Here is an 18,694-nt window from a genome sequence, read left to right on the forward strand (position 1 = left end):
GAGATGGAGGCGTCTAATCTTTCACACCTTCTTGGTTGGATTTTTTTTTCTTTTCTTATACCTCAAAATGTGTGTGTGTGTTCAACTGTATTATAAGAAATGCTACATCCCAACTAGAAACATGGTTTTAATTTGATTGTTTTTTTTTTGTTGTAAAAATTCTTTTTCCTTCACACTGTTTACTACGCGGAACGGGTTACAAAGCGTTTAGTGTGAGTATGTGTGTGTGTTTGTTAGTGTGTGTGTGTTTAGTGTCGTACTGTTGTCCTTGCCTTTTATTTGAGTGTGTGTGTGTTTATGTGTTGGAGTATGAATGGGGGCTCATTATTGCAAAGCAGGGTTTTCCAGGTTAAAATTGACAAGTTCCTCTGCCTCTCTTTCTCTCTCTCTCTCTCTCTCGATGATAAATTCAGGTATACAATTGAATTTTACAACTCACTGAAAGAATCAATTATATACCTGAACTTATTAACCTTCCGATGATCGTGTTGATTATGTACTCAAAAACCCTGCCAATGCGCTCGCCCTCCACAAACACACAAACACATACTGGTGCACTGTTTCCTATGGCTTGAAAAGGATGAAGAGGGAGTGGGTTTTTGGGGGAGGGAAGGGAAGGAGGTGAAAAAAGTGTATGCATCTGTTGTCTCTAAAAAGGAAGAGGAGGATAGCTTTGAATGTCGTTTTGGGAGCATTCTAGTATTAAAGGACATTTAACATTGACTACAAAGAGGTTGAGGTTTTTGCCGCATATTTCATGCATATTTCACATACACACACATACACATTAAACCTCGATGTGCGTGCCATTATAACAATTACAAAAATACCGGGAAAACAATTTGACTGAACTGATTGTCAGCCACAAAAATCACACCACAAACGGTACCGAGCGATTTACCCCCCTCTCTCTCTCTCTCTCACTCGCTCTCTCTTCTATTTTTCTCTCTCGTTCTAGTATCGCCCGTCTTCTCCAGATCTCCTTGCTAAATGCAACACTAAGTAACAGCTTCGGAATGTATTGTACCCTCCACAAATGAACTCTTGGTCCAGAGGTTTTCTTCTATTGGTGCAGTTCTTACACCGTTGATGTAGGTAACATCAAGTTTAAGAGATACAGAGTTGTAACAGCCCATAGAAAACGCGTTAAAATAGCTGTGATACGGTAGAATTGAAAAAGCACACTATCACACTATTCTAGTACACACTGTTTCGATTGATATAACAACGCCACTTGGTATTTCAGAACACCGAACAGATTCATGCTTATGTTTATGATAGAAAGGTGAGATCTTGGCCCCAAGCTTCTTCAGAACTGGATCATTAATGAGAAACGGAACATCTGAACCGATGTTAACCCGAAACGTTGATCTATAATAAATAAACAGTGACAGGCAATCGAACAAGGGCACTCAAATTGTATTTAAAAAATAATAAAAAGAGGTTATGATGCCGATTTTCCGGATAAACAACAAGAAATCGATTCTGGGCTTTTTTAGTCATTCTGATGGAAATGTGAACCAAACTCATTAAATGCACAAACATCTCTTCGTCATACTCTACAACTTAACATGAGCACGGATAATCTCTGTTAAAAAAAGCAACTCTGGAATAATTAGTGACGTTGTTTTATCAATCAAAACAGCGTTGCTCGTATGGTGTGATGGTAAGCTCTATTCGATAAATGTTTTCCATATCGTTTTCTGCCAAGTTGCGGCTATTCTAACGCTTGTTCTATGGACTGGAGAACCCTGTAATACATTTGTTGACAGAGATTAAGAGGGACAAAGACAGAGAGAGTGAAAGAGAAAGAGTGGTAGTGTCGCTGGAAAGTGGTGCACTGAAGATATACACTAGAGAGAGAAAGAATATTAACTTCTTACTTCACTATTGGCAGTACATATCTTTCGTCATTACTTCACTGGACTTGGGTTTTTCCTTTCCATGTTTCTGTGTCTTCTGTATCTGTGTGAATGTGTTTTTCTTTTCGTGTATGTGTGTGTGTACGGCAGAATGTAACAGAGTTTAGTGTTCTACACTAGCGTGTCCTTGTGTGTGTGTCTGTGTGTGTGTGGGTGTTTCTTCCCGACTCACCACACTCACATCATCTAGGTTCCGGTACCGAGGGCTTCCCAGCAAATAGCTATTCTACACTGGCCCCCAGCTCTGTTCTAGAGTTTCTAGCGACCACGACCAACAATTCTTCCCATATTCTACCAAATGTCCACTAAACCTTTCCTCGATTCGCTACACGAGCGAGGTAGGTTTTTGAAACGAGGTCACTGATGACGACTACCGGGCACGAAGGATACAAAGAACGGCTGACTTTTCGGTAGACGCGTAAAGCGCGAGGATACACCGAGCATCCTCACATCCACCGGTTAGCGTCCAAAACGGCCCAAAACAAATCCTATACCCTGCTGCAAGGACCAAAGAGCAACTTAAGCTCCGGGATACAATTCCATTCCATTTCCCTCAAAGTTGGCAGAGATTTCCAGATGTATCGAAGTCGCACCCTCTGGTCGGAAGGCGCGCGAGAGAACACAACGGCTCTTGAGCGCCAGGGCTAAGAGGTGACTCCACGCACCACGGCAAGGTGGGCTAGAAGGACGCATCGAGCACGGCAAACGAATCCGGCAACAGTACCGCATACTCTACCCCAACCTCTTCCTCCTCCTCCTCCTCCTCCTCCACCTCCGGGCTCCTCAAACCAGCCGGTCGTCGACCGGTAGCATCATTGTCCGGCGGTGTGGCAGACCCGGTCGCCGCCGGTGACGTTACCATACTTCGAGCCCGATAACGCCCATAGGTGGCGCTGCGTCCACGCACCTGTTCGGCTGCCTGCCGGGATCGTATCCGTCGTATGCGGCGCTGCTGGCTAACGGTTGGCCTCACCTGCTCCGGACATTGGTGTGCGGATGGTGGATTGCTGGGTTGTGGCTGGTTATCGTCGGAGTCATTTTCGCCCTCGTCGTCACCTTCGTGCTCCTGCTCTTCGTACTCCAAACCGAACGCTCGACGCTCCTCCTCCTCCTCCTCCTCCTCCTCCTCCTCCTCTTCGTCCTCCTCCTCGTCCTTGTGTTGTTCCTGCGCCCGGCAGACGCGTACAGGTATGGTGCGGGCCATCCGCTCACCCACGGTACCACCGGCTGGCGGTGACAGGTCCTGATCCTGCACAAACGAGTTACAACAAAAAGAAGAAGTCGTCCGGTGAATCGAGTTCGATCCTGTGTGTGATTTTTTTTTTGTTTTGTTTTGGTTTTTTTCCCCGTCAAGGACACCAGGAAAGGCGTGTGTGACGTTCGAATTTTGTGATGAGCGTAGTTAAACCGTGATATTCAGGTGCCAATATGTGTGTAGGTGTTTGTCCCATGGTGAAAATATGTAGGATACGTGTAATAGCAATTCCGACGTTCCAATTCCACAGTACATGATCAACAAGAAAAAAGAAACAAAATGGAGGAAGGAGTGTTTTTTTTTTAATTGTCAATTTTGTCAAGGAACGATGATGGCGGACACAATGGAGGAAAAACAAAACAAAACCATAAAAGAAAAAAGAAGAGAAAGAGAGAGAGAAGAAAGAGAGAAAGAGAGAGAGAGAAGAGAAGAGAAGAAAGAGAGTCCAGACAGGTAAGACAGATGTGACGGGGATGCAACAGAAAGGAATGAACAGAATGAAACTGATAACGATCTAGTGAGCAGGAGTGAATGAGAAGGAGCGATAAAGGGATTTAAAGTTTTCGGTTTTCTCTCCCGGTGGGGAACGATTTTGTACTCGTGTCATTCGAATTCGGATGAAACTACTACCGAACAGTGCTGAGACTAAGGGTGATGGTGAGCTACGCTAGATGAGTGGATGAGTGGAGTTTTTTTTTTTCTTGATGATGGTCCATTTCTTCCACCATTAACATTCCGTTCTATTCGAAGCGTTTTTTCATTATAATTTTGGCTAAATGCAAAAATCTGATGCTAAAAATCACCAAATCATCTATTGTCTAGTGACAGATTGAGAGAGAGAAAGAGAGAGAGAAAGAGGCACTACGGTGAGGAATTTGAAGTTTGTACTAAAACAAGCAAGCCAATTGCACTACACGCCCGAATGTAAAATGTCGATGCTGAAGTTATGGCAGTGTTTGGTAACTGGTAACGCTAACGCTGTCAGAGAAATGGCGTAGAGAATGATTCGTTATGCACGGTGACACTTTGACACAGATGAGTTGTGTTGAACAGGGGCCACTCCTTAACGTACTGCTGTTTACACTCGGTTGAGTTGAGGCGTTGAACAACTGTCTGCAGTGATTGCCACCTAACATTGTACGGGGAAGTTACTGCTTGCTGTACTCTGCCAAACTGCGACAACGGCAACAACAACAAAAAGAACTACAAAATGCAAAAAAAGCCAACAGAAGAAAACAGAACTGCTCAATACCAAAGCATCAAGAAATACTCTCTGCAAGCCGTTCGGTACGGACGTAAAGGGAGAATTGCGTGCGCACCAAAAGTGTCTACTGTCGATCGCTCTACTGATAGGAAGGGGCCGTCGTACTACGTTTTGTCATGTTTGACTAGCTCTGCCAGTGACAGACAGAGATAGACGACCATCTACTTTCTAGCAAACGATTGAGGTAGGAGCGAATCGATAACAAAAGAGAAAGAGAGAGAGAGAGAGAGAGTACTGGAGAGGTACTAGAAGCAGTTAGGAGTGTGGATATCATGCTGCAGTACTAATTGAGAGAACCAACTTCACTCTAGCTGTGTGTGACAGACGGCCCTCACACATTGAGATGGAAACAGGGAGATAGAGATACTAAATTTAAGGCTTTGTAAGTACGCCGCAGATCAAAGGGAACTTGACAGCTCGCGTGCTCCACATACGTGTGCTCAATATAGCGAATAAGTCGTTAAATCTTGACGAGCTTGGGAACTTAATAGTTGACTCCCTTGAATAGTGGAATAGAGGATTGAGCTACGGTCGTCGAGATCGCGGTCTGTCAAGTTCACCCGGTCTGTAATGCTGTAAGATTATCGATTAGCCAAAATGACATTTAGATCAGAAACTGTTTACAAGAAAAAAGAGACATCAACGTCCATCAGAGATATTGCAACTACAACCTCGAGAGTTCCGAGCGAATACCAACTTCTTTGACTTGTTAGACTATCAGTCCGAGCATCCGGAACAGAACCTTCAGACTACAACTAAGTGATCAAGAAAACAGTCAGAGTTACGAGATGACTTAATTCTATCTGTTCTACCTCACGAAACGATTTCTGATCTCAAAGTCAAAAACTGTGTCACTTTACCACTAAACGTATCGATCACTGTCTTACATATGTATACAGTGCGACTCCACTACTGGCAGCTGCTTAGTGGCCAAGTGAGCAAAAGAGATAGACTAGGCTCACGAGGATTCATAGTAAAAACGAGGAAAAGAAAATTGGAATGTAAAATAGAGATAATAGAGGCTTCGAAAAAGGGAAGCTTCAAGAGCAAGAGTATGCAGAGAGTGGCAGAGAGTTGAAAGTTGCGTAGAGAAGGGTTTGGTAGGAGTTGTTTTAAGTGACGCTTTTGTTTTTTGCAGTTGCAGTTTTTCGCTTGTATAAATACCCATAGACGATCGGCTGTACCGTTTGTGGCTGGTGTGCTGGTGGCGTGGTCGACGGAGGAGGCGGGCCTCGCGACCGCTGGCGTAGCAGTACTAGCGCCGGCGGTGGTGGCGGTCGCGACGAGTACGGCTGGCTGGGTCCCTGAACGCTGACAGAACCCGCCGGATGCGACGGCTTCCGGCCGATGATGGGTATGGTGGGGATGATGGTGATGGTTGCTTGCTACGGGTACGGGTAGTACGGTGCTAGGATTACCTGCTGGTGAGGGTGACCCGGCGGCTGCGGCTGCGGCGACGCCGACCCCGGTGCGCCACGGCGGCCACAGTGGCTATTCCTCGGTCAGCTCCCAGATCATGAGCGACGCGTCGGTACCGCCGACCGTCACCAGGCTGTGATTGCCGTACAGGAACTTGACGCACGCGAGCGTACCGGAGTACACCTTCGCCTCGGTAAACTCGGCCCGCGGCGTAATGCACGGGTAGCGGAACAGGCGCAGATACCCGTCCGCGTCACCGGCCGCCACCAGGTCCTGGGCCGCGGTGCGGGCCGTCGTCGTGATGATCGTGTTCGACGGTGCCGGATAGTAGCGGTTGTTCCACAGACCGGCCACCAGAAAGCCGACCGTACTGTTACTGGTCAACCACTTCACGTCCTTCATCGCGATCGGGCTCTTCTCCGGCGACAGGGACTTCACGTCCCAGAACAGCAGATCGAAGTCCACCGTGACCGACTGCAGGAAGTTGCCCTCGCTGCTCCAGTCGAGATGCGTCAGGGGCTGTGAGCCACGGATCTTGTTGATCTTCTTGTACGAGAACCCGTCGCGTGACACTCGGAACAGATAGATGCTACCGTTTTGCGAACCGATCGCTATCATGTCACCAACTGCCCGGGGGGGGAGGAACAACCAGAATCAGTGTTCTGCTAACTCACCACCGGCGTGTAACCACACCTACCTTGATTAAACTCGACCGCATTCAGCGGTGAGCCACAGACACGAATCGTCAGCATGGTGGCGCCATTTTCCGCATTAATCACAATCAGATGTCCCTCGGAGCTGCCAGCCGCCAACGCGGCACCGTACGGATGGAACGCGAGCGCGATGATCTCGTACCCGACCGAGGTCGTCCAGATCAGCTTCTGGCGGCGCCACAGTGCCACATACTTGTCGTGGCCACCGGTCGCGAACACCTCATCGTCTGGATGGGCTGCCAGCGCCCACAGATGTTTGCCGTGTCCGAAGATGACCTGGTTGAAGCGTCGCTGCAGCGAACCCTCCAGGATGTTGTTGCGCGTCGTGCCGACGTAGATGTTACCATCGTTCCGTCCCGGGCGCTGCGGATATATCGAGCGTACACCACCGGCAGACTCGGGCAACTGCAACCAGGACAGACAGCAGAGGTTAGTCCATTACCAGAATCGCAAGTAACGCAACAAACCTACCTTAATGTCTGTGATGCGTTTGTAGTTTTGCAGCGAGTCCCAGGCAGCTATCTTGCGGTCCTTCTCACCCCCGGATATGAGCGTACCCTCGGACAGCATCACCAGACAGCTGATCGCTTTGTTGTGTGCCTCAAACTCCATGCGCACAAAGTACGCACCGTCCGCGTCGACACTGTAGATCGTGATGAAACCGTCACTGTCCGCCGTGATGACATCGCCATCCGGCTCAAACTGGACGCAGGTGACAAACGTTCGGGAGGGCTGCAAGAATACAGAGTCGTTCAGGTGCGTTGACGTTCTCAGGGGAGTCTTATAGAGCGTACCGGTTTAATGATGTCTGTCTTTTCGAAGAATCCATCTTTCCGTCTGTGCCAAAACGCGAGATGTCCTCGGCCGTGTGTGATCAGTAGATTATCGTCCAGCGGATGGAATGTGGCACCCCAGATGCCTTCTTGCAGGGTCTGTAATGGAGGGTTATTGAGATTTTATCAATATCGCTTTAAAGTTCCATCGCAGTTAAGAATAGGACGTCCTCAATAATAGACCAACAAGTCCGGAGGTTGTATAGACAAAGAATTAAAGGTCCTTTCAATATGACTTCGTATACAGTGGTGACTGGAGTGAACCTCAAGAGAGAAGTTCTTGTCCACTTCTCAAAAAAAGTCGTCCGAAGTACCAGGCTTTGGATGAGACTAGAATCCTTCAAAATTCTAGCTTTGGTTTAGATATCTAGGCTGGTTGTAATAGCTACCATCACTTCAATGACCACTGCTGTAACTAGATCCTACACCTAAAGCATGCAGAAAATTGAATCATTCGTGACAAGTTAGTAGGCCACACAAGCTTCAAAAACAAAGTTAAATCATGCCAAGTTGCCTCTCCTCCAAAAATTCTACATAGAACCAGGTTCCAACGACTCGTGCGTTCCAACACCTCTAACAGGCCAAACCGAGTCCAACACCAGTAATCGTTGTGCACACCCGACCAGCGAGCCCGCTTTATTTGCGGTGCCAAAAACTTTTTCCGAAACGAGTTTTCCGCACCGACACGCTATCGTGCAAGCCGCTTCAACTACTTTGCCAGTAGTGGCCCAGTAGTGGAAAGGTGTGAAAAGTTTTCAATTATGCCTACAGGCCCCAAACCGCCATCACTCACACTGCTGAGGGTAGGGGGAGGGCGAGGAAAAAACTTTGTCCTACTGTTGGCGGCAGCAATTGAGGTCACCGGAGTCACTTACCGCCACCTTGCCGAGCAGATGGCCCCACTGCCATTGCCAGACGGACAGGATGCTTTCGCGGCCGGCATCGACCGCAAGGATGTAGCTGCCACCGTTCAGCTGCGAAAAGGCGACCGCAATCACGCCCGAATCCAGCTCGCCCATCCCGAACACGTACAGTGTCTGCAGGGACTCGGTGCTCCAGATGCGCACGTGCGCCTGAGACTTCCGGTCCCGGCCGGCTCGCTGTCCGGAGCCGACGAGTTCTCGCGATGGATGTACCTCCATACTGGAACACGAGAGAGAGAGAGAGATTTAGGGATTCACGTTTTGGGAGTTGAAGTTGCAGATCACTTACCACATGATGTCCTCGGTGTGGCCGGTGTAGTGGCGCTGAGCGTCTTCCTCCCGATCGTACAGTACGGCGACGGCAGCGACGTAGTACAGCAGCTCACCGGACGGCAGGACCCAAAGGTTACGCTTCGAATCAATTCCACGATATCCATGTCTGTGGTAGGATATACAAGAAACCCCGTCTGTAGTGAGGCAGCCACAAAGGACACTCGGTACCGGACACTTACACCCAGAACAGCGATAGCTTCTTGTCCGGCGGTGCGTTGTCTATCGGCGGATGATGGAGCGGCGGATAGAAGGTGCGCCGCAGTCCACGGATCGTAATGCGCGTCGGTTCCTCCTTCATCGCGTCCAGCAGAGGATAGTCGGACGACGCACGGACCAGCTCGTTCTCGGGTGCGTACAGTACGCGCGGTCGGCTCTTGCTGCGTGCCCGCTGGCGTGCTGTCGTCTTGGACAGGTCGTCCGGTACGGAACCTCCCAGCCGGGAACGGGAACGACGCCCCGGCGAGGGTGGAATAACGCCTGGCCCGAGGGCACCGACCGGCAGCGACGGTGTGTTGCTCAGATAGAATGTCTCCACCTCGGCAAACTCGTTGCGCAGCTGGGAGAAGCTGCGCACCTCCTGCCCGTTGCTGGTATACATCTTTTTGGCTCCGATCATCTTCAACACCTGGCCGAGATCCTCCAGCACCTCCTCGAACGGTTGCGATGTGCGCAGGTTCAGCAGCACGCGACACTGTACAGAGCAAACGTTACAAAGGGTAACGCATTCGTAACGCACTCGGCTAACGCCTTACGTACCTGCACGCTGTGATCGTGACTGTTGATTATTCTAATAACGCGACCGGCGCTCGGCTTCAGGCTGCCGGACGGCATGTTGTCCACCTCGGTGACGGACGGTTTGCGGCCGAGCCGGCCCGGGCCCGCACCGCTACCCCATCCCTGGTTGCCCGGTGACGCGTACCACACGCCGTTCTTTTTGCCGTAACTGGCCGGCTGTTTGGACCGAGAGAAAGGGGAGAGAGAGAAACAGTCTTATTAAGCCTCGTCCGAACCAGTGGCTCGCCACAAGAAGGACAAAAAAGAGCACATTACGCGCCTTTAATGACATTTGTTTATTGCACTTTCTACTACTGCTGTCGTTTGTGGTGGATTTTTTTTTTGTCCTCTTCTTCCTCTAACTTTTATTTTAATTTCCACCGTGACGGCTGCCCCCACACACCGGGTCACCGGGACAAAGCAGGTCCTTGGGCAAACCGTGACGTGTGTATCGACATGCAATCGACCGTCAAGTCGTTCCAGCGAATAGCCCCCGCACCAAAACGGCAATACTAGTGTGACTTAAATACAGTAATTTTGCACCCGAGTTTGGACGTTGGCTGGGATTTACGCCCCGTGCTACCCTATACCAGTGGTTTTGGTGGCATTCGGTGGACACGCCTGTCTCGGCCGTTCAAGTTTATGGGCCTGGAACGGAATAAATGGGCCCAGTGAACCACCCACCCACCTTGAAGACTTTTTAACTTTGCCCGAGACCCGCCACAACACCAATTTTCGGACAATGGAAGCGCCAACGTCTCGGAGAATGTTAATTGTGAGCTGTAGTCTCCGGACCTAGAAATTATCTTCTCCTCAAGTATAACTATTTGTTTGTAGTGTGCGCAAAAAAAATGGAAGAAAATGGCTTGCTTCACTTCCTGCGTTCACAATGTCCACAACAAGAAGAAGGCTCGGACAACTTCTTGAAGCTTGTTTTTGCTTTGTATTATGTATGAAAGCCTGTGTATGTGTACGTCTGTTTGCGAAACACAAATCGCTAGTTGGAGGCACTACCATCACAAAGTCTGTGAGAGCATAATTTATGCGGACCCCGGTTCCCCATTCCTCACTCTCTCTCTCTCTCTACGCTATTTGATGTCACTAGGCCATCGCACCAACAGGCTCCAACCGCACCGCAACCGGAAATGCTTGGCATGGGGTAGACGTACCAGGACGTACCCGGGAATCCCAATGGATAAAACATTCCAGCCCGTGACCGAAAACCGCTCGGCTCTGCAGGACGAGGAAGAAATTGTCCACATAGTTTTGTGGACATAAAGCGAGCGAGTGCGGGACGAGGGATCCGGGGGGTTTGGGAGCGGTGTGCGCAACCTACTTTAAAGTGATGGCATGGCGACATCATTTTGGTGAAATACATTTGGATCACATACACACACACACACTCACAACTAGTAGACGTAACCACACATTGGAGGAAAATATTGGAAAATCACATCCAAGTACACGTATTTCTGAAGTCCTCCAAGCCTAGAAAACTTGAGGAATTCTCAGCAGAACCCATCGCACCATAACAGATATTCCAGTTCTCCATGGCAGGCAAGTTTGAAGAATTCTGATCAGGACACATCACACTGTAAGAGAGTGTCCATGTCTCCAAACCCAAAAAGTTTGAAGAATTCTCAGCAGGACCCATCAAACCATAACAGATAACCCAGTTCTCCAAGTACAGATAGTTTGAAGAATTCTCGCCAGGACACATCGCGCCATCACAGAAAGTCCAGTACACCAAGTCCAGAAAGTTTGAAGAACTCTTGCCAGGACATATCGCACCGTACACCAGTGATACTTCATTTGATTGATGATGATTGACCCGACCACTAAGCATTATACCGAACAGACGACCTTCCCAAGAATATCTTTTCTTTCTTTTCCCTGCCTAAAGAAAAAACTACCAAAACTTGACCCGAACCTGACTGTAGATGCCTCCGATGCCTCCGATGCCGCCACCGCCATAGTGATGCGGATGATACATCGGTGCGGTCAGTAGGACAAACGCAGACTCCTCCTCGCTGTCGAACATTCGCGTCTCAAGCGTTGGTTTAAGGTTACGCCGCACACGAGCTTTATATCCACAACACTGCCCCGAGATTGACTGGCATCTGGCCCACGATAGCAACCCACCAGAGCAGCCTCCACTATCCCACACGGCACGTTTGGCGGGTTGATCGGTTGCGGGAAAGGTGTGGATGTTTTAATCCAACCACTGCTCCTACCAAGCAATAGCCACACACCACTACACTTCAGGATTCCTAAGCAGAACCTAACACACTTTGCTCTCGCTCGCTGTCGCTGAGGGCCTTCAAGATCGCGAAGAAAAGATTGCAAAACCGCACGCAAAACTGGCACCGCACTACTACCACCGCACTGTACCACTATCGAAGGGGCTAGGCCAGACACTAGGCAATCGTCAGTACCGGAGCACGTTCTGCCCTCGACTGAGCCGACACTGCTGGCTGGTGGTTGCCAGCTGCGCGTATCGTGCTACCGCTGGATGAATTGTAAAATTGCTAATTTTCCTGCCCAACACATTCCACGAGCTGAAACCGGTGTAAGGGGGAAGGGGGGGGGGGGAAGGGAAAAGGGGGGTAGGAGGGGTTGAAAGCACAACAACAACAACAACAGCAACAAAGTCGTTTCGCCACTCGGGTCGACTTCGGGCATGGCCGTGAGATGGTCGGACACTCCGGCACTCCGGCACTAATACCCGGGGAAAGTTTCGCGGCAGTTGCGAAGTCGTTCGTTCTTTGTTTTCGAGGCAGGCGGGCCGACACGACGACAATGTACGCTTTCTTTTCTTCCGACCCACACCCCCTCCTTCCATCATCCCCTATAATCCTTCCCGATCGTCCAAACAACACACACACACATGGGATGTGCGTGTATCTTGATGAGTGTGTGTGTATGTGGAAGGACTGTGCTGTTGGGTGAAACAGTGAAAGGACAGCATAATGAGGTCCAAGCATAAGGTTTTTCATCCCCTCGCCGTGAGCAAGAAAATCCCACCCCGGGGTTTTTCGCAAGGACACGCAAGGACTGGACGCGCAAGGAGCTAACGACCGAGAGCTCACTTTTATCATTTGTTTGTGCTGGTATGTATGTTCTGGGTGGGGTGTGTGTTTCACCCCCCCTTTCACCCCGAAAACCTGGGTGGGGTTGTTTGAAGGAGTTTTTTTCCAACCCCCCTTAAAATCCAGCGAACGTGTTGCCACCGATTCCTTTACGTTGCCGTGACATATGTGGCGATTTAAGCTGGTCACCGTAACGTGATGGTGGATCTTAAGAAATTAGAGCCATCACACACACACACCTTTACCTCTCTTCCACCCCCTTCGTCCCCCGTACACCAGCCGCAGATTGGAAGGTGCCACCGTGGAATGAATTAATTTAAATCGTTCAACACTTTTTTTATTCTGCCGCTTTTTCGTTTCGCTCGTGCTACGGTCGGTATCGTGCTCGTGCTGCATCACTTTTCCCCTTCCCCTCACTTTCTTCCCCCTTTTTTCCACCCCTCTGCTGTATGGTTGTGTATATTATGACGAGTGAAGCCATTTCACCGAGAGAAAAGTTTGTGTACGGCGGAACACATGAGAAGAAGAAGAGCAAAAAAAAGCACAGCAACAAACGGAAGGAACAGTTTCGTTTTTCATTTCCCCCCTCCCCTCTCCTCTTCCAGCCCCCTTGTCCACCGCACTCGGGGGGGTTTTCCCTTAAAACCCGCTCTTCAACCTCTACGTATTGTTGCCTCCTTGTGTCTCTTGAGTCGGGAGAGGGAAAAAAACAGTACCAACAAATAGACCACAACACAGCTTTAATGCTATGGTGGAAAATGGTTTTTCGGGGTTTTTTCCCAACTGTAAAGAAAGAAAAAAAAGCACCTGAAGAAAGGGAAAGACAAATTGAATTGAAGTCTCTCTTGTGGACGATTTAATCCTCTTCGGAGTTGGAGATGTGAGGGGGGGAGGGAAGTAAGGGTACGTAGAGGAAAAGTGAGGGGGGGGGGGTTGAGAAAATGGTGCAGAATTAAATGGGGTGAAACATTCCACGGGATGTCTTTAACAACAGTACCGCAACACTTTCAGCCACCTGTGTGCGATTGCTGGCAGCAAGTAATTTAGGGACGATTTTCGACCGACCAGCAGGACCAATTGGAGGGTGGGAAGGGGGGGGGGTTTCTCTACCGAGCGCACGATAAGGATCATCATTCATTTTTTACCCCCCCAAAACACCCATCCTTCCACCGTGCAACACCACTCAGGTTCGTCATAAAAGCTGATGGAGCGTGCCGAGTACGAGCCACCGAAAGTCGACCTTCGCCGTGTGGCCGACCTCGGTATATCGCCGTACCGGTCACTCCGTTTTTTTTTCCTCCTCTTCTTTAATGGTGTGTGAAGAAGGGGGGTGGGGGGGGGAACTGGTAGAAGTGGCTCCAAAAATTGTCAACTAATTAATGCCGAGGTAAATATTACAATATCTCGGAAACAAGCGACGATAAGCGAGTTCCGGTCCATAGTTACGAGGCAGTGTGCCTGTGCATGTGTGTGTGTGTGTGTGACCTAAACGGGTGAATCCGAGTCGACCTTCGGAGGGACAAAACAAAAATCTGAGTGACCAGCAAAAATACGGGCCCCAAAACAGTGGCTAAAATCCCGATCGATTTAGCGGACACCTTGCTCCTTTTCCAATCCTGTCCAACTACTTGGCATGGGCTTTGAATGCTTTAGCAGGTCCGCTTTTTTTTCTTTTTTTTTTTTGGTGGACAACACAAATATAGCTGGATCGATTGGCATAAGGCATAAAACCGCCGGACCGAAATTCTACACGTACACAGGCGCACGAGCTTGGCAGCGTTGCCGGACAATTCCCCAGCCTGTGGGGAACTGTGCTGGTAATCAATAAAATGCTAATGCCTTCCAGCACTACACAACTCTGAATGGACGACAGATCCTGCCCAAGATCCTGAAGTTGGTGTGGTGAGGGTTCTGCCATCCACTCGCTCTCTCTCTCTCTCTCACCAAGCGGTACGGGTAAAGTGGCGGCTCATTATCTAATAGCCCTCAACGCGCGATTATGACTGCACACGCACGCACATTCTTCCGGGTGGGGCCACAGTCTGGGTGCGAGCCGTCCACCGCTCCAGAGTTGGCTCGGTTAAGATGTCCCCAAACCCTCGGCCGCCAGCACCCAGTATCGGTAGCCGCGTCAAAGAAAGGCGGCGCACCGAGGCCCATAAATCCTGCGCTCGTTTTCAGTGGCGAAGCGGCGAAGAACAGTTCCAATTCCGTCGGACACCTTCTGAAGGTTCTCCGAGCACCCTTGGGCTAAGCGTACGTAGCGTAGCGTTTGGTGATGGCACCAACATATTTCAACCGTACGCCATGGCACTGGGGTTCGTCATTTTCCCGCTGCCCAGCAAATCCTCCAGCGGGCTCGAGGTCACGGATAAGATCTTTGCCTGGCCATGCCTCACTGCAGTGAAAGTGCAGCCCGTCATTACACCGCGGAAGGGGCTTTTTGAAGTGCGGGGCACAAGATGGCGTGATCGAAATGCGATATCTCGCCCTCGTTCGTGCCCTCCCGTTGCTCCTGTTGCGACCTTCGAATGATTAAGTAGCAACGGTGCCCGTTATTGACATGCATAGCTTTGCCCGCTTCCTTAACACACGCGCCCAGCCTGTGCCAGGCGCCTAAAGGTAGGCCATCGATTTCACCTGAAGCGTGGAAGGAGAGAAAAAAAAAAGGCCACCACAAAGCCCGCATCGATGTATAATGTATTTAAATTTTGCACCACACACACACACACACATACGAGAATAAATGGAAAGGGAAACCCCCCCCCCCCCCCCGTAGGAAAGCAACAAGAAGACGGTGAAGCAAGTAGCCTTGGCAAACGGGTGAAAATTTGAGCAATTTTCAGACCTCATTTCAAGAAAACTGGGCGCGTGCCACACGACAGATCTGCTGAGTCCAACTATATGCCCTCATGGGTATATGTATGTATGTGTGTGTGTGTGTTGGGAAAAGCCCTTGGACGAGATTGGGTGGTTTTTCGGGGCCAGTACCGGCCAGTCCAGCAAATCGGTCACCGGCGCCTTTTCCTACCAAGGATAGGGAGCTTGAGTGACGCAGTCAACGCGCAAGGCCTCGAAATATGATTAATGACAAGCGGAGGTTTTTGTTGCAGAATTTTCGCTTCGCACCTTTACGTTTTTTTTTACTTTTCTCTGAGGGTTTGGTTGGGTCGGAAGTTGGACACTTCCTAGGCGTAGGTGTGGTTGTTATTATTCTCCATCCCAACATCTCTTAGCGTAGTTGCATCGGTGGAAGCAACATTTTTGCTCGTCATGTTCAATGTGTTTTTTTTTTTGTTTTGCGTTGGGAAAGTTTTGATTGATGAGCTTGATTAAAAAGAATGAGTTTCATGCGTGAAGTCGTTTAGCGGTCCATTACGAGATCTATTAAGCGAGATAATTAATAACGGTCGCAGGATCAGATACGGAAGCTCCCAGCAGGGTTCGCAAGACTAGAAACGAAAGTGGGAGAATGTCTACCTGATGGTCCGAGGCACCAAGGACCAGTTTTTTTTTTTTTTTTTGAGATACAATAACGACGACTCATGCTTTAAAGTTGGATACTAAACTTCTGATAAGAATGTGGCAGATTTCCCTCCCAAGATTCATGCTCTATTGGGCAGATTGGGAGGACTTTGACAGATATAAGTGTCCTGAGTCCGGAAGCCAAAGCAATGGCGGAGATTGAATTTCCAATATCAATTCTGCTTTCCACAGATCAAAAGAACATGACAGATCCATATCCAGGCTCTCTAAGGAATATACTAACAGATACCAAAAATATAATAAGAATTTGACAGATTCCTGACACTCTCTCAACGAAGTCTCTCCAAGAACGGCCGATGTACTTCGAAACATCTTCCCGTACGCAAGGCCGTCTATCAGGCTGTGGGTAATTTAAGCCCAGGATGTCATACATGGCAGTCCAAAACTTCTTGAGGATGTTTGTTTCCATCAGGAACCTACCTAGACCTAGGACTTGATGGAGATCTTCTTCCTTGACACTACATACAACCTCCAAACGGCTTGACCTGCCCTTTCTGGCTTACTGTAACTTGGTTTTTACCCATAACAAAGTAGTCAGCTCTGCGTACGGGGAGGTGACCTGGATGGGATTTGAACCCAGGCCACCAGACCGCTTCAATTCACTTCTTGGTATATTAAATGCAGATACATGTAAAACCTTTTCAGTAATTCCTCAGCTTCCTTGGCTCTACAACTTGAACTTCTACCTCAAGTCTTGGCATGCAATTAACAGCTTCCTTGACTTAGTTTTACGCGTAGCTAGACAACGTATACGAAGTGCGTAATGTGATGGTAACAGCAGGAGCTCTCAATATCTAGTCTCTTCTTTGACAGAACACATGCACTACCTGTCAAACGAGAATTTGACAGATCACACTACCAATGGCATTTTTTTTTTTTTCGTTTTCGGATCATTTAATCGATGAGCGAGTGTGAACAATGTGAGGTTATCTTCACAGTGCGCAAGTGTGTGGATGAATGTGTGAGGGAGTGTCCTGTCTGCGGGTAGTGTCCTGATAGCTCGTTGCAGATATTTCACAGCCTCACGTGTGCAACCACTACAATCTGGTCTTTATTTTGCATGATGTAAGTGTGTGTGTTTGTGTTAGGTGATAGAGTATTGGAGGAAAAACAAACCGAAACAAGTGACAGATCGTGCAACGGTGAATGAATTACGCTGACAACTCACCGCTGCACGATGGTGTCGCGCTTCCCCAGCGGAGGAAACACCGGTGTCGTAAAATGGACACTAGAGCGGGAAGATCACAAGCGATTTGCGATCGGAACGGAAACACGCGAAAAGAAATAGATAGAGAGAGAGAGAGAAAGATAGATAGAAAGAGAGATAGAGAAAGATTGATAGATTGATAGCAGCTAAAACCAGTACTGCAAGTGTTTGTTTTCGTGTCCGGTGATGAACATAACCTCACATTTGGATTTGAGAACTAGGCAGAAGTTTCTAGAGATCTTGAAGTATCCGCACTCGGAGCACCTGGACAATAGATAATACGGTCGAAATTTGACAGCTGCCTATTATCTGCAGAAACCCTCCTCAAACCGATTATAGCTCATTTGGATCCAATTTGCAGGACTAAATTGTTTGATATGACAGCATGCGTTATATGATGGAAGATTAGAGGGACCTTAAATCATCTCAAATAATACCCGCATAACGACTTGAGATATCTAAGGACCGACGGAGTAGCTAAAACACATAGCGTGAGAACACGTCGGACACATGACTGCAACCTTGATGGACGAGTGTCCCTGTCGCGTTACCTCCCACTTGCAAACGAGACTAATTTAGGGTCATTTTCGCAAATAATTCCAAAGAATAAAACGTTCCCCCCAAAAAAAAAAGCTCACCACAAGGATAGATCGCTCGATCGATCAACATCAGCGCGATTACGGTGCTGCCCTGTGCGTCCTTGAAGTCCAGTGCAAATACAGCTCATAACCTCTGCCGCCAATTTGGGGGGGAGGGGGGCAATTTTTGGAGCCACCAGAACGACAGTGACGGATGAAACCCAACAGACCTGTCAGCGTGCCTCTCCCAAAAACCATTCTTTCGGTTATCAGGCTGTCATTTGTAACGTCCGGTTTGGCCAACGTTTCATGGAGCAACGGACCGTCATTATGCTAGGCCAGCCATTTGCTCCTAACCTCAAGCGTAGGAGCGGGGTTTTCTGGTAACAGGGTCACAAAACAGAAGGAAATGGATCTCAATTGGAGCTCGTTTGTTACAAATTGGAACCAACACGTACAGCAACGCGTCGGACATCTCGGCACGCGAGTATCAACCCAAACCCGAATATCCCGTACTTCGTGTCGGGCACACGACCGACACAACCATCCGGACAAGGACCAAAATACTGTTCACTCGGTTTTCTATCGCTTTCCAACCGCTTTTCTCGCTCCGCCGCTAACAAAGCCACGCGAGACAGACAGCAAGCAGACGGAGCGAGAGAGAAGCACAAGCACGTGGTCATCGCACGCTGTTTACTTTGCTCCGATTGGACCGACTCGGGAAACGTCTTCGGGCTTCGGGATTCGGGAAAACGATCGGGAAAACCCCGAAGTGGGGAAAAATCGACCGGTCGCGAGACTTGGTCGCACCAAACACATTCCGATGGGCGAGAGCTTA

At 49.0% G+C, this 18,694-nt stretch overlaps 1 protein-coding gene across 3 annotated transcripts in view; it reads right to left on the reverse strand.

Moving 5' to 3' along the window:
* Positions 1 to 3,055: 3,055 nt before the first annotated feature.
* LOC118516926 (echinoderm microtubule-associated protein-like CG42247) overlaps positions 3,056 to 18,694 on the reverse strand; it is a 32,004-nt gene continuing 16,365 nt past the window's right edge. For 2 of the 3 annotated variants that reach the window (XM_036062781.1, XM_036062776.1), the window contains exons 2-10: positions 9,419 to 9,613; positions 8,842 to 9,353; positions 8,619 to 8,768; positions 8,282 to 8,549; positions 7,368 to 7,505; positions 7,045 to 7,305; positions 6,558 to 6,978; positions 5,606 to 6,486; positions 3,056 to 3,171 (exon numbers count right to left, since the gene is read on the reverse strand). In XM_036062781.1, the coding sequence (XP_035918674.1) occupies positions 5,933 to 6,486; positions 6,558 to 6,978; positions 7,045 to 7,305; positions 7,368 to 7,505; positions 8,282 to 8,549; positions 8,619 to 8,768; positions 8,842 to 9,353; positions 9,419 to 9,613 (2,499 nt within the window). In that variant the 3' untranslated portion in view covers positions 3,056 to 3,171; positions 5,606 to 5,932. The remainder of the gene's footprint in view (positions 3,172 to 5,605; positions 6,487 to 6,557; positions 6,979 to 7,044; positions 7,306 to 7,367; positions 7,506 to 8,281; positions 8,550 to 8,618; positions 8,769 to 8,841; positions 9,354 to 9,418; positions 9,614 to 18,694) is intronic. The other variant, XM_036062780.1, reaches the window with a different exon arrangement.

This window comes from Anopheles stephensi, chromosome X (genome assembly GCF_013141755.1).
Source record: "Anopheles stephensi strain Indian chromosome X, UCI_ANSTEP_V1.0, whole genome shotgun sequence".
In the NCBI taxonomy this organism is placed as follows: domain Eukaryota; kingdom Metazoa; phylum Arthropoda; class Insecta; order Diptera; family Culicidae; genus Anopheles; species Anopheles stephensi.